Here is a 16,809-nt window from a genome sequence, read left to right as displayed (position 1 = left end):
AGCCCCCCCCCCACACACACACACACATTATGTAATCATGTGCTCTTAATTCATGTGAGATGTCTTTATATTGCCTCCCCCTCCCCCAGGTCAGTGAGTGGGGGGCCAAGCCGACCGTCCAGTCCTCCTAACCCACAGCAGTCAGTGTGCAGAAGCCCACCACCGCCTCATGGAGCCATTTTCAAGGTTATACTCTCACAGGCGCACACACACACGCACGCGCATTATTTTGCGCACACGCACGCGCACGCACACACGCACACACAGACACACACACACAGGTTTGTATTACTATACTTGTGAGGACATCAACGCTTTAGGACAGCCATTTAATGAATGTCATTTAAAAATATATGTATTATTTTGCCATTTTTAACTGTAAGCCTAAAGCCGAAAAACTGTTTTTTCGATGCATGACACATGGCTAAGTATAAGTATAAATCATGTTGAACTCTAATTCCAATCCCTAAACCTAGCCTTCTAAATGTCTAATCCTAACCTGAATGTTTTTGTAATTGTAAACGTATCTCTGAAAATTATTTTTTTAACTATAAAACAACCATTTGTCTTGTGAGGACCAGGAAAACGGTCCTCACAATGTAGGTTTCTTCAAATTCTACTATACTTGGTCCTCGCAAGTATAGTAATTCAAACACACACACACACACGCGCACACACACACACACACACACGCACACGCACACGCACACACACACACACACACACACACACACACACACACACACACACACACACACAATAAACAAACCCCAGAAACGCACTCCTGTGTGCAACACAGAGACTGTATACAAAGCCATAATATGATATCCCACTAGTCTATTACCAGATACATTGGGCCACTCAAGTCCTATATATACAGTACTCTGTTGTATGACGAATAGCAAAAAATATCCTATAGAATTGCTTCTATTGGCCCCAACCGCTGACCTAGCGGTCCGGGCAGCTAGGCTCCATTGCAGCCTGCATGACAGCGTGTCGCGGGGTTCGAGTCCCGATCCCGAAGCAGAAAAAGCCCCCCCAAAAATATTTAAAAAATAGCAGATGTATTGGTATTGGAGTAGAAGTAAAAGTAGAAGTAAAACATTTGAGTACCTCTCCCACCACTGATGTGTTTAAAGGAGAAGCTTCATCCTGCCTACAGTATAATGCTCCAGCGCTCTCTCTCTCTCTCTCTCTCTCTCTTTCCCTCAAAAATGCTAAATCATTCTCTCCCAGAGTGGCATGTTGTTTTCACATAAACGGCAGCTCATTCAAATCCAATTAAAGCACCCCCCCCCCCCCCCCCGCTCCGCGTGGCCGTACACACGGCGGCGGAGGAGGCCAGGCCACGATAATGGAACCTAGGTGGTGAGCACAACGTGCTCATGACACTTCAATACATTTCTTGTCATTAGAGAGAAGAACGCCTGTTAGGGGGAGAAATTGATTTATCTTGCGCGTGTCTCACGCGGGGAATGTTGATGCGGGCGGGCTGTCCATTCTGGTTACAGAGTCCACCCTCTTGCGGATAATTGCAAAAAACACAGCCGCACCTCTTGCTGTTGCTCTGCTGTACGGAATGTCTAAGCCGTGTTGCCTTAACAACGCTGTGATTGCTCCGGCTTTTATTATATAACAATGATAGGGCTCTGTGATCGATTTGAAACAGGGTTCAAATAGGAGGGAGGAGAGTTTGATTTGATCATTTTTTCGTGTTGCAGGCTGGCACATACACACACACACACGCACACACACACGCGCGCGCCCCAGACACGACGCACGCGTCTGCTGTTGTACATTATCCCATTCAGTCCGAGTTAACGCGTCTCTGACATTTTAAGATTTCTTTGGCTGTTCAAATATAACAGCAGATATACAAGCTCATAGCGCGGCACTCTTGGAGCTTGTAGATCTCGTGAAAATGTGTCCAAATCCTTGGATACATATAAACTTTTTAAAGCGAACATTTGTAACTCAAATCTTTGCTTCCGGGGGGTGTGTCCCTGGAACAAGATATTTGACAAACGATGGCTTTTAAAAAGAAATTATATCGCACACATTTTCACGCTTTTTCTAAAGAAATAGCAAGATCCACAAGCTCACAGCGCGGCACTCGGTGCCGTGCTGTGAGCTTGTGGATCTGCTATTTCTTTAGAATAGCCCAAAGAAATCTTATAAAATGACAGAGACGCGTTCCCCCCGGAATGAATGGGTTATACTGTAGGGATAGGGGTGTTTTTAGTTAGCCCCAGCATGTGCTTTTCATTGTGGACGCTGTACGGTAAGAAGAGAAAGGATGTAAGACTGTTTGATGTGTAAGCGGAGTGCAGGTGAGGTCATTTTCCAGTTGTCAGGAGCTGTGTTAACCCATTAAGACCTGGAACTGTCTCATTTTTTGATTTGAGCTAAAACGCATTATTTTACACTTTGGGCTATTCAAAAATAGCAGATCTACAAGCTCGTATATATATATATAACATATATATTTTTTAAAGCGAACATTTTTTACTCAAATCTTTGCTTCTGGGGGGGTCCCTGGAACAACATATTTTGATGGGGGTCCGCGGCCAAATTCATATCATTTTGGGGGTCCTTGACATGAAAAAGATTGAGCACCACTGACATAGAAACATACGTTTTTCAGAAAACTGTTGGGATTTAGGAGACATGTAGAATCGGCTTCAGGTCTCAATGGGTTAAATCGGTGCCGTGTGTGTGTGTGCGTGCGCGCGCGCGTGTGTGTGTGTGTGTGTGCATATGTCTGTGTGTCTGTCTGTGCGTGTGTGTGTGTGTGTGTGTGTGTGTGTGTGTCTGTGCGTGTGTGTGTGTGTGCGTGTGTGTGTGTGTGTGTGTGTGTGTGTGTGTGTGTGTGTGTGTGTGTGTGCGTGTGCGTGCACAAGCACACGTACTGTATGTATGTGTGTGTACTGGGTGTACATTTGAGCACATACACACCAAGTCTGGCCAGTGTTGAATAACAAGCAGACTCATATTTTGGCCCATGTTCTGCGCTGTTAGTTAGCTCTGCCCATATGAGTGTGTGTGTGTGTGTGTGTGTGTGTGTGTGTGTGTGTGTGTGTGTGTGTGTGTGTGTGTGTGTGTGTGTGTGTGTGTGTGTGTGTGTGTGTGTGTGTGTGTGTGTGGGTGTGTGGGGTCCTCTGCCTGGACGCTGCTTTTCCTGAGACCAGACAGCAGTGGTGGAAAGTAACTAAGTACATTTACTCAAGTGCTGTACTTAAGTACAAATGTTGAGGTATTTGTACTTTACTTGAGTATTTCCAATACTTTTACTTCTACTCCACTGCAGCTCAGAGGCAAATATTGTACTTTTACTCCACTACAAACTTTAGTTACTTTGTAGATTTGAATTACTATTAGAAAACACACATCAGCCTCTTCTATTTAAACTTTGGCTATTTGAAAATAGCCGATCTAAAAGCTCACAATGCATTGTGAGCTTGTAGATCTGCTACTTTCAAAAGATGTATTCATTTGAAAGCTTGAAACGTGAAATAGGACACTCTGCATAATAGAGTACTTTCTACTTTTGGTACTTTAAGTACATTTTGATACCGATAATGTTGTACTTTTACTCAAGTAAATTTTGGAAATTCCGGACTTTTAAGAGTATTTCTACATTGCAGTACTGATACTTTTACTTAACCCATTGAGGCCTGGAACTGTGTCATTTTTTGCTTTGAGCTAAAAAGCATTATTTTACACTTTGGGCTATTTTTGAAAAATCGTGAAAATGTGTGCAACTCTTTGAATATATATATTTTTAAAGCGAACATTTTAAACTCAAATCTTTGCTTCTGGGGGGTCCCTGGAACAAAATATTTTGATGGGGGTCCACGGCCAAGTACATATCATTTTGGGGGTCCTTGACATGAAAAAGATTGAGAACCACTGATATAGAAACATACGTTTTTCAGAATACCGTTGAGATTTAGGAGTCATGTAGAATCGGCTTCAGGTCTCAATGGGTTAAAGGACGACTTCACCACTTTTCAACCTATCTTCATATAATAGGTCCTCACTAATGCTCATGATAAAATGATACCATTTTTTTCTACTTGGTCTGTGTCTCATAGGAGGGCTGTGGACAGTCCAGAAACCCGTCTACCAGTGACATCATCGTTAGGCAGGATTTTTTTTCTCCAAAAAGATTACAATTTTTTTATTCAGATTTGTATTAAGGTGAGAACAATGGGATCTATTATTGCATTGCAACTTTCCAGGAATACAAAGCCTGCAGTTTCTATTAGCTTGGATTCCCCATCGATGATGTCACTGGTAGACAGGTTTCTGAACTGTCTACAGCCCTCCTCTGAGACACAGACTGATTAGAAAAAGATTGTACCATTTTATCATGAGCATTAGTGAGGACCTATTATATGAAGATATGTTGAAAAGTGGTGAAGTCGTCCTTTAAGTAAAACAATGTCTGTACTTTTTCCACCCCTGCCAGACGGGTGCTCGTGGCAGCAGGATCTTTTTGTCTCTTCTCAGCCCTTTGATACGCTAACCTGAGCAGCACCTTAGGGAGCAGAGAGCAGACCGTCAGGAGCACTTGATTTATGCCCCCCCCCCCCCCCCCCGCGGACAGCCTCGGAAAAGGGAAGGAAGGGCGGTGAGAGGGGGGGAGGAGGTTAACCCATTAAGACCTGAAGCCGATTCTACAAATGTCTTCTAAATCCCAACAGTATTCTGAAAAAACGTATGTTTCTATAATTCAGTGGTTCTCAAACTTTTTCATGTCAAGGACCCCCAAAATTATATGTATTTGGCCGCGGACCCCCATCAAAATATGTTGTTCCAGGGACCCCCCAGAAGCAAAGATTTGAGTACAAAATGTTCGCTTTAAAATAATATATATTCAAAGATTTGCACACATTTTAACGATTTTTCAAAAATAGCAGATCTACGAGATCTTAGCGCGGCCGCACTATGAGCTTGTAGATCTGCTGTTTTTGAACAATCTTGAACATTTGTGCATCTTGAACATTTGGGTCCCTGGAACAACATTTTGATTGGGGTCGGCGGGCCAAAAACATGTCATTTTTGGGTGGTCCTTGACAAGAAAAAGTTTGAGCACGACTGACATAGCAACAGTAGTTTTTCAGAGAAATGAAGACATTTGACAGTTACAAATGTTCACTTAAAAAAATATACATATTCAAAGATTTGCGCATATTGTCACGATTTTTTCAAAAACAGCAGATCTGCTCTGCTGTTTTTGAATTGCCCAAAGTATAAAATAATGGTTAAAGTGGTTCCCGGTTTTAATGGGTTAACCCATTGAGACCTGAAGCCGATTCTACATGTCTCCTAAATCTCAACAGTTTTCTTAAAAACGTATGTTTCTATATCAGTGGTGCTCAATCTTTTTCATGTCAAGGACCCCCAAAATTATGTGTATTTCGCCGCGGACCCCCATCAAAATATGTTGTTCCAGGAACCCCCCAGAAGCAACGATTTGAGTTAAAAATGTTCGCTTTAAAAATATATATATTCAAAGATTTGCACACATTTTCACGATTTTTCAAAAATAGCCCAAAGTGTAAAATAATGCTTTTTAGCTCAAATCTAAAAATGACACAGTTCCAGGTCTCAATGGATTAACACGACTGCTGGCTGATAGGAAACAGACAGCTCGCGGGGTGGTGTGTGTGTGTGTATGCGTGCGTGCATGTGCGTGCGTTTCGTCTCTCTCTCTCTCTCTGACTTTTTGTCTGGTGTCTCTCCACAGCCTCCTCCTCCTCCTCCTCACCTAGGAGCCGAGGCGGCGGCCTGCCGCCTGCCGCTACCACCGCCACCGGGGGCCCCCTCCTCCCACCACAACCTGCGCCGGCTGCCCCAGTGCCCCCCCTCCGTCGTTCACCTCGGCAGCAGCAGCGGCCACGCCCCCGTCGTCGTCCCGCTGTCTCTCACCCTGTCCCTCCTCTCCTCCCCCGTGGGGGTGGTTCCCTCGCCGAGGCCCCCGGCCCCTCCTCCTCCTCCCCACCACCACCACCGGGGGGTGGGGGCGGCGGCGGCGGCTCCACCCCCTCCTCCTCCTCAAGGCCACGCCCCCCACCACCAAGCCCGCGGCGGCGCGTCATTCCTCCGCAGCGTGCCACAGCGCCATGCTTCCTGCAGGATGGTCATGGTGAGTTTGAGCGGCCCTCCCCGTCGGTTGCTATACTGTCGGTTGCTATGCTGTCGGTTGCTATACTGTCGGTTGCTATACTGTCGGTTGCTATGCTGTCGGTTGCTATGCTGTCGGTTGCTATACTGTCAGTTGCTATACTGTCGGTTGCTATACTGTCAGTTGCTATAGAGCGTCGCAGTTCCCGCCCACTTCCTGGTGCCGGAAGTAAATACTCAATGCATTTTTCCCATTGACTTTTACAAAAATATTTATATAAATTAATTTAAGCCTAGAATCAAGCTATCCAGGATCCTGGTGAATCATGACCATAAAACGTTTGATTCTGTGAAAAAAAACTTTTTTTAAACGGCAAAACAAAGGGTATTTATTAAATATAGTATATCATATCATTAAATATAAAATAAAAAAAATCACAGAAAAAAAGGTTTTATGGTCATGATTCACCGCTATCCTGGATAGCTTGATTCTAGGCTTAAATTGATTGATATAAATATTTTTGGAAAAGTCAATGGGAAAAATGCATCGAGTATTTACTTCCGGCACCAGGAAGTGGCGGAACTGCCAGTTGCCGCGTTATTATGGATCCCAGCGCAGTTCTCTAGGCAGTGTTGATTTGAATTATTTCGTCGACTAAAACTATGACGAGAAATGTTCGTCGACTACCTTTTTTTCACTGACGAAAACGGAATAAAAACTAAGCTACGATGACTAAGACTAAGACTAAATATGTTGACAATTGCGTCAACAAATAAAAACTAGACTAAAATGTTAGTGAGGGACTACAGTGGAGAAGAGATCCAGTAGAACTAAAAGTCATTTTATGTTTGGTTGCGCTCGGCTGTTGCACTCTGAAAATGGCCGATCTACAAGCTCGCAGCGCGACGCGTTGTGAGCTCGTACATCGGCTATTTTCAGCATGCAACTAAGTGTAAAATCGGTAATTACGACGCCATCACGGCACCGCCAAAATCCATTTTAGAAAACTGGACAAAAACGAAAACATTTCAGATGACTAAAATATGACTAAAACCAGGGACGTGCACAGAAAGACTCTAGGTGGTGCTAGAGCACCTGCCCTTTGCCCTCTTGACCAGAAGTGCCCTTTTGAAAAAAAAACAAAAAAAAGTTTTTTTTTTCCAGTTTACAGCAGGGGTCTTCAACAGGGGGTCCGGGACCCCTAGGGGGTCCTCAGAGTTACTACAGGGGGTCCGCCAAATCTTTATGTGATGAGATTTTTCTTTTTACCATAACCACTCGAAACCTAGCATCCCTTTTCTGAGGAGAACTTTAGCCAAAAATAGCAGATCTACAAGCCCACAACGCCTCGCGCTGCGAGGCGTTGTGGGCTTGTAGATCGGCTATTTTTGGCAAAGAGGTATAGGTGTCGAGGGAAAAAAGAGCAGACCAACTAAACAAAAAAAAGTATAATTTACTTGAGCACCTGCCCCTCAAAATGTCTGTGCACGCCACTGACTAAAACTAAATGGAATGTTATTCAAAAGACTATGACTCAAAACTAAATCAAACTTTGCTGTCAACATCAACAACTGCCCACCGCGGTTCTAGGCGAAACCCGCTGGGATTGGCCAGTAGTCGCTGTGACCGACAGTTCTCGTTTTTTGCCACTCTGCCTAAACCGAACCTTAACCCCTAAGCCTAACCTCAGTAAAACTATGCCTGCCAGGGAGCCAATCAGACACAGGTAAGGCGGGCCTATACTATAACGTTGGTGGGATTCAGCTTGTAGATCTGCTATTTTTGAAAAATGTTGAACATTTTTCAAAGTCTTAGAATTTTTAAAGGGAACATTTGGGAACAACTCAAATCTTTGCTTCTGGGGGTCCCTGGAACAACATATTTTGAGATGGGGGTGCGGACAAATACATAAAATTTTGGGGGTCATACATACGTTTTTTAGGATTTAGAAGACATTTGTAAAATTCCGAGAAGCAAAGATTTTAGTTAAAAATATATATTCAAACCAGAGATTTGCACAAATTTTCAGTTTTTTTTTTTTTTTTTTGCAGATCTACAAGCTCATAGTGCGGCACACGGTGCTGCGCTATGAGCTTTTGAATAGGCAAAGAAATCTTAAAATGACACAGATGCTTTTCCAAGTCTTGAGGTTGAGGTTTTCTGCCCGACGGCAACGATGTGTACATTTAAGTGCAAGTAACACAGAGTTAAAAATAAAAACTACAAGGATGTGTTTACAGATTGAGGCCGCGGTCACACCGCACTTTTATTTTACCTATGGGGCGGAACATGCCAATGCTTTGTCAATGCAAATGCGTGGATTCTCCAGAAAGATGCGCAAGACCATGAATTCACGCATTTGCATTGACAAAGCATTGGCAGATTCCGCCCCATAGGTAAAATAAAAGTGCGGTGAGGCCGTGCCCTGAATACAGCTCGTTTTGTTTAGATTTCTTTTGTTTGTTTGTTTTTGTCCTTCAGCCTCAGGGAAAAAACGCTACCTGAGCCTTGAGCCCCGGGGCTTTGAGACAAAACTCAGTCACTTTGCCATTCCACACTGTCACAAACTGTCCATTACTCTGGTGTTGTTTGTCCTTCATAATAATACATTGCTATAACAGCCTGATGTCAACACACCGTAGCAAAACCCTGAAGCAAAACTCAAACACAAAATATTATTATTTTGTTACCTATTTTCTTTTTTTTTTACTAGTAGGCTACAACTTATTCTGCTCTTGTTCTCTTCTACCCTTACATGAATCTTTGTTTCCTTCTTACTGTGGTGCCGCGATGACAACTGAATTTCCCTCCGGATAAAGTCCTCTCTCTCTGTCTCTCTGTCTCTCTGCCTCTCTGTCTCTCTGTCTCTCTCTCTCTCTCTCTCTCTCTCTCTCTCTCTCTCTCTCTCTCTCTCTCTCTCTCTCTCTCTCTCTCTCTCTCTCTCTCTCTCTCTCTCTCTCTCTCTCTCTCTCTCTCTCTCTCTCTCTCTCTCTCTCTCTCTCTCCGTCTGTCCGTCTAGCTATCTATCCTTGGGTAATGACTTACTGTATGTTGTAGATTAAATCCAGTATTTTATCCCACTGTACAGATATGTTCTAGTACCTTATAGCAGTGGTTCTCAAACGTTTTCATGTCAAGGACCCCCAAAATGATAAATGTTTGGCCGCGGAGTCCAAGTACATTCAGTACAGTACATAAAGGAAATGGAAACTGCTGTTGTCGGGAGGAGGGGACGCCCTTTTGGGAATATTTGACGCTTTCAGAGTTAAATCAATGATCAGGTTTTTTTTTACAATGTCGTTGCCAGTACAAATGAAGTCAGTCAAAGTTGAGGTGAATTGAAAACTAAAGTGTCCTTGGGTGGGTATCTCAATAACTCAGTGATCCTTTGAGATCCCTTATTTGCCTCTCTAATCCTGTATGACCCGTCCACAGGGGACAGAGACACGGACCCTCTGGGCGGGAAAGAGACAGAGATACAGTATTATTAGAGAAAGAAAAACAGCAAAGAGATTGAGTCAAGTCCTCAGTGAGTGTCAAGTGCTAAAGCTCCTCTCGCCCCTATGATTTGATTTTAATTATGTCAAGGATCATAGTCTCGCCCCAGGGAGGGCAGGGGATACGACTTGCGGCGGGGGTTGGGCAGAGGTCAACGCCATGCCCGCAACCCAATATCAGCCTAATTAAGTGGGTGTTAAAGTGCTAATGACTTTACAGATTAACGCTCAGGGTCGCAGATGACGCCTTGGTGGATGAATTTTTTTTTTTTCAAATGCGACAACGACGTCAGCGTGATGGATCGTGATGAGTGTCACACCACACTCGCGTCCCCGCGATTAGACGTGAACGTGCACTAATTGTGTTCTCGAAATGCACGATGAGCGTCAGCAAGGCAGGAATTTCAGGGAGGCCACGAAGGTCATGGCCGTCGTTGTCCCTCAGTTTGGCCTTGTGCCCCTCAAAAATATGGCATGCCCCCGAGGCCACAGTGGCCTTAATGCCCCAGTTGACTGTACCACTTTCTCCTCTGTCTCTTTCTTGACAATATGTAGACACCAGTGTCTCTTTCTTATCATAATGTTGAGATTCTGTATTCTTAACTCCCCGCTGAGTCCCCATCTTTAAACCAGGGACGTGCACAGATAGACTCTAGGTGGTGCTGGAGCACCTGCCCTTTGACCAGAAGTGCCCTTTTGAAAAAAAAGGGCACTTCAGTTTACAGCAGGGGTCTTCAACAGGGGGTCCGGGACCCCTAGGGGGTCCTCAGAGTTACTACAGGGGGTCCGCCAAATCTTTATGTGACATGATTTTTCTTTTTACCATAACCACTCCAAACCTAGCATCCCTTTTCTGAGGAGAACTTTAGCCAAAAATAGCAGATCTACAAGCCCACAACGCCTCGCGTTGTGGGCTTGTAGATCTGCTATTTTTGGCAAAGAGGTATAGGTGTAGAGGGAAAAAAGAGCAGACCAAGTAATCAAAAAAAAGTATAATTTACTTGAGCACCTGCCCCTCAAAATGTCTGTGCACGCCACTGCTTTAAACCAATCCAGTAACTATGATTGGTGCAGGGCTGAGCATGGATCAGATTGTAAATACCATAATTTCACTGCAGATAGTCCTACATATTACATTTTAAATCATCCTTAACCCTTACATTCAATTCATTCTGTCAATGGACTAAAATCTTGTTTTATTTGATGGCCTTCCTGCCCTGGCATTTGGCCTTTGTGCCCTCAAAAAACACCAAAGGCAAGTGGCCTTGCCCCTAAAATGACGAAATTCCAGCGTCAGGATATTGTTTGCTGAAGACGTTTGAGTAGAACTTTGCTTTATGATCAAAGTTCTGTGTTGTTGTTGTTGTTGTTGTTGTTGTTGTTGTTGTTGTTGTTGTTGTGGCGGTGGGGTTCTTTCTTTTTTTCAACACACTTCCAACAGCACGTAACCTCGGTCCCAGCCTCACTCATCTGCGAAAAGAAGAGCCTGGTCACGACCTAAAGCAGCGAGTGTCTAGGAAGTCCTGAGTGGACAGGATTTCCGTTTCCTCCGGAAACGCTATTTTTGACCAATCACACCACTCGTTTCATTCACGGAGAATGTTAACAGATTTTGTAAAGCATCAACGTCATTTCCTTGGGCGGTACTTACGCCAAATTCAACCATTTCCGGTTGTCAACTTCCTACAACCAACATCCCAGGTCTTGCCCAGGGTGAACAGCACGTGGGAAGAAGCTCATTTCTCACGAGGAAGCATCTCTTCCCCTTTCAGGCGCCGCTCTTTTAACTCTTTAAGACCGGGAACGCATCTGTGTGTCATTTTTGGATTTTGTTGGGCTATTCAAAAATAGCAAATATACAAGCTTGTAGATCTGCAATTTTAGAAAAATCATGAAAAGTTGTGCAAATATTAGATTTTTTTTCTTCTTTTTTTGCTGACATTTGTAACTCAAATCTTTGCTTCTTGGGGTTCGGGGAACTAAATATTTTACAAATGTTCGCTTTAGAAAATATATAATCCAGGATTTTGACACAAATCTTCACAAATTTTCAAAAATAGCAGACCTACAAGCTCATAAAAAGGACACAGATGCGTTCCCGGTCTTAATGGGTTAATGTGTGTGAGTGTGAAATTGAAAGCCATGCCCGTTGGCATCAGACCCGACGACGCTGGTATCTGAGGCAGCTGCTTGGTTGGTCCAGGCTTTGCCTCCCCAGTCCCCACCCCAGCAGCAGGAAGCATCTCTGCAGGGGGGTGTATAGGGAAAGGGCACAAAATATTGTACTTTTACTCCACTACAATTATTTGAAAAGTTTAGTTACTTTGCAGATATGAACTATTATATTATAAAACATACATTAAGCACTTTAGCCCTATTTTATACCTAGGCTATTTGACAATAGCCGATGCGACGCGTTGTGAGCTTGTAGATCTGCTGTTTTCAAACATTTTAGTACTTTTGCTTTTGGTACTTGACGTATATTTTGATGCCAATACTTTTGTACTTTTACTCAAGTAACCTTTTGAACACAGGCCTTTTGAGGTATTGCTACTTTTCCTCGAGTTAAAAAATGTGAGTACTTTTTCCACCGCTGCTCGGGGGAAATCAAGATTGAGAGTTTTATGTCTATTCATCATCATCGCTTAATAGACCCTTCATATTTTTGATTTGTCTGCCTTTCATCTAAACCACCGTTTGATACTTGTTCTGATGCTTTTGGATTGATCTGAGCCCCGCCCCCCCCCCCCCCCCCCCCCCCGGTCTCCCCCCCCCTCGCATGAAGCGGCTGGCGGCGAACGTTATGATTTATTAGCAGTGCTGCAGGAGTATATATATCTTAATGGATTTTGGCATTATGGATGCAAAGGGGAGGCATAACCGGTCGTAATCACTTTATGGATGGCATAAAAGAAGCCTCTCAGAGGGCCGTTAGGGTTTAGAAGAGAAACATTGCATTAACCCATTAAGACCGGCGGGAACGCATCTGTGTGTCACTTTTTAGATATCTTTGGCTATTCAAAAAAATAGCAGATCTACAAGCTCGTAGCTTGTAAACTCGGAGCTTGTAGATCTGCTCTTTTTTGAAAAACCGGGAACATTTTTGCAAAACTATATTTTTAAAGCGAACATTTGTATCTCAAACTTTTGCCTCTGGGAATTTTACAAATGTCGTCTATATCCTAACAATTTCTGAAAAACGTTTGTTGCTATAATATCAGTGGTTCTCAAACTTTTTTCATGTCAAGGACCCCCCTAAATTATATGTATTTGGACACCGACCCCCATCTCAAAATGTTTTGTTCCAGGGACCCCCAGAAGCAAAGATTTGAGTAAAACATTTTCCCTTTAAAAATATATATATATTCAAATATTTGCACGAATGTACATGATTTTTCCAAAATAGCAGATCTACAAGCTCATAGCGCGGCACTCGGTGCCGTGCTATGAGCTTGTATATCTGCTATTTTTGAATAGCCCAAAGTATAAACATATTGGTAAAGTGGTTATACGCGGAATGCGTTCCCGGTCCTAAAGGGTTAAGCACCGTCAAACCTTGAGATCGTGGAAAGGAATGGTATTTTAAATAACCGGTCTAGAGCTTTCCAAGGTTCTGCCGCTTGGCTGCTGTCCTGTCGGAGATGTTTGAGGAGGCTTCTCTCCAGCCCTTTGGCGCGAGGAGAGGAGGAAGTGAATGGAGAACAGATGTAAAAGGCTGCTTCTCAGGTCCTTATTCTACCCTGTCCTACTGTAGCTACTCTATCCTCACTCCTACAAGGGTTCTGGATGAAGGTAGATTATGTTGCAAAAGTCGAGAGCTTGTAGATAGATAGATGGATAGATCATTTTATTTCTGTGTCCTGCACACAAAGTGCCCAACCCTCATGGGTTTATAAGACACCATTTTACGCATACAACATGTTTTTACAATATATTCACATCATACATTCAATTATTATCTCAGAATTAGTGTTCTGTCTTCTCTCCCAAGCTTGACACATACAATCTGCCACAACAAAAGCTCCTTTAACGAAACATACCTCAAGCTTTTCGTAATCATCATCTAACTCAAGGAAATCACCACAAATAGAAGACATCTTACTAACAAATACCTCTCTTGTATCATCATATTTAGAGCAGCAAAACAAAAAGTGAACCTCATTTTCAATTTCGCCAAGTTCACGAAACAAACAGTATCTCTCTTCCTCTGTGGCATTAAACCTGCCAGTCTCTAGAACTAAATGGTAATGTTAGATTTGATTTGAGTCAAACTGAAATGTGAACTTATAACCTGTAATCTACACACGTGCGTAATCCGAGTTTGAAGTCGCACAAAAAAATGTGACGTCACTGAAAAGATATTCACACACGTGTAGATTGACAGTTTCCATTGCGAGAACAACTGTTTGTCCTTTGTGACTTCATATGCCAATGTACATGTGTTTGAATATTTTATGCAAGTGCAAATTTCAATGTTTACGAGCGCTCAAATAAAATGTACAAGCTCTCGAATTTTGCAACGTACAGTATAGATAGTCCTTTCCTTCTATTTGAAGTCACGCAAAGAAAACAAAGTGTGGAGTCACGGGGAAAAAGTATTCACAACAAGCATTTGTTTATTCTTTGTGACTTCAAAAGTACATTTTCATACAGTACGTATGAACATTGTATGCAAGTGCAAATGTCTATGTACACGTGTGTGGATCACATTTTATGGTGGCGCTCAAATCACTCAAATCAATCTAGAAGCTTTCCAATTTTGCAACCTATCTACCTTCGTATACTGTAGATTGTCCTTTCCTTCTTTATAATGTATACTGCAGGGGTCTTCAACAGGGGGTCTGGGAAACTTAGGGGTCCTCAGAGTTACTACAGGGGGTCCCCCGAATCTTTGTGTGACAGGATTCTGAGGGGAGTGACTGAGGGGAACATTAGCGGACTAGATCTGCTATTTTAAGAGGTTTGGTGTACCTGGTTAGCTCTTGTTTCCCTCTGCACTGTAGAGTGAAACAAGAGCTAACCAAATACAGAGCCAACTGTACTCAGTGGTGGACAGTAATTAAGTACTCAAGTACTGTACTTAAGTACAATTTTGAGGTACTTTTACTTTTGGTACTTTAAGTGCATTTTGATGCCAATACTTGTGTACTTTTACTCAAGTAACATTCGGAACAGGTCTTTTTACTTGCAACAAAGTACTTCTACATCACAGCATGGATACTTTTACTGGAGTAAAAAAAAAAGGGTACTTTGTCCACCACTGGCTGTACTGTATATCCTTGTAGGGGTGAGGATAGAGGGGCTAAGAACAGAACAGAGAACTAGTTACTACGGCGTGCAAATACTCTGTTACGAGTAAAAGGCCTATGTGTTCAGAATAAGGACAAGAAGAGACGCAGATCCAGATGCAGAGTGGAGTAGGTAGGGTTCATCATGACCTCATCAGCGCAGATTAGAACCACATGACGTCTCTCCTCATCACATGTCTGATGGGCAGCGTTACCGTGGTGACGGAGAGGGATGCGGACACAACAAGCATTATACTAGCTCTGATTGGTTGACTTTGACTGCCCCCTGCTGGTGCTTTTCGGGATCTTTTTTTCTTTCTTTTTTTAGGGCAATGTTTCCAGTGAATGGGGTCTGCTGGGGACCCAGTTGAACCACTATAACCCGAGCCTAATAATAGCCTATCTACAAGCTCACATTTTAACTACACAAATCTTGTATGGGGGGGTCCCTGGCACAAAATCATTTCAGACGGGGGACGGGGATATTTATTTGAAGTTCCTTGAAATGAAAACCATTTACAATAACAATTTGGTGGAAAGTACATTTACTTAAGTACTGTACTTGAGTACAATTTTGAGGTGTTTGTACTTTCCAATTTCCAATACTTTTACTTCTACTCCACTACACCTCGGATCCAAATATTGCACTTTTACTCCACTACATTTATTTGAAAACTTAAAGGAGAATTTTGGACTAAGGTTTTCTTACCTTTTCTATGATGTTACGATATCTTACATTTCGTCCATTTGAAAATAGCCGATCTACAAGCTCACAATGCGTCGCATCGCGACGCATTGTGAGCTTGTAGATCGTCTATTTTCAAATGATTTGTATACATTTGATAACTTCAAATGGGACATTCTGCATAGTGAGTACTCTCTACTTTTGGTACTTTAAGTACATTTGGATGCCAATACTTTTGTACTTTTACCCGAGTACATTTTGAATTCCGGACTTTTTCTTGTAACGGAGTAGTTCTAAACATTGCAGTATCGATACTTTTACTTAAGTAAAAAAAATGCTCTTTCCAACACCAGGAGCTGGAGAAACCCCTGCCTCCCCAGAAGCCGCTGCCTGCCGACCCGCTGGGACGGAGCTCTCGTCTGGTACGAAGTCCCTCTGCGGCGCAGGGCGCCGCTGCCGGGGACCACCACCACCAGGGACCCTCTGTGGTGGTCCTCCAAGGGCCCTCTACGGTCAGCGGCCATGCCATGGCCGTCCCCCCCGGTGTGCCCAGACCTGTTCGTCCTCTGCCGCATCCCAACAACAACAACAACAACAGGTGACTCTCTCAGCCATCAACGCTTTTTAGACAGTGGTGTAACTAAGTAACTAAGTGCATTTACTCAAGTACTGTACTTAAGTACAGTTTTGAGGTATTTTTGGGGCGGTGTAACCGCCCCCTATAAGTGAGGTTTGGACACTGACCAATCCTGCACCGTGATTGGCCAATAGTCTACAACGCAGTCTACAACCCTAACCCTTCCACAGTCAATGCAAATCTATACTTTTGCAAAGTCAGCCAATCACATTACAGCTAGTGTCATCACCACTAGCTGTAATGTGATTGGCTGACTTTGCAAATTCAGGACTGTGATTGGCTAGCTAGCGAAACACATGACACATGTGCAGCCCTATGAATAGCAGTATAGACTTAAAAAAAACACTTTTATGTGTGACCACACCGCCCACTTCACACTGGGTGTGATTTTTTACTTTACTGGAGGATTTCCAATTTTCAGTACTTTTACTTCTACTCCACTACCATCTCAGCGGCAAATATTGTACTTTTACTCCACTACAATTATTTGAAAACGTTAGTTAGTAGTTACTTTGTAGATTTTGATCATTATCACAAAACATACAATTCAGCCCTATGTACATTTCGGCCAT

General features: G+C 43.1%; 1 protein-coding gene across 1 annotated transcript in view; it reads left to right on the top strand.

The window, feature by feature from the left end:
• The window catches only part of LOC311060208 (disintegrin and metalloproteinase domain-containing protein 12-like), a gene marked incomplete at both ends in the record, with an annotated part of 198,964 nt that extends 182,762 nt beyond the window's left edge, over positions 1-16,202 (top strand). Inside the window, 3 exons of the mRNA XM_084078341.1 lie at positions 90-186; positions 5,753-5,956; positions 15,954-16,202. Of these exons, the coding sequence (XP_083934467.1) occupies positions 90-186; positions 5,753-5,956; positions 15,954-16,202 (550 nt within the window). The remainder of the gene's footprint in view (positions 1-89; positions 187-5,752; positions 5,957-15,953) is intronic.
• Between the last annotated feature and the right edge of the window lie 607 nt (positions 16,203-16,809).

The sequence above is a fragment of the Gymnoscopelus microlampas genome, assembly GCF_963454915.1.
Source record: "Gymnoscopelus microlampas genome assembly, chromosome: 14".
Classification (NCBI taxonomy): domain Eukaryota; kingdom Metazoa; phylum Chordata; class Actinopteri; order Myctophiformes; family Myctophidae; genus Gymnoscopelus; species Gymnoscopelus microlampas.
Note: the sequence above shows the minus strand (reverse complement) of the source record. Positions and strands in the feature narration are given on the sequence as shown.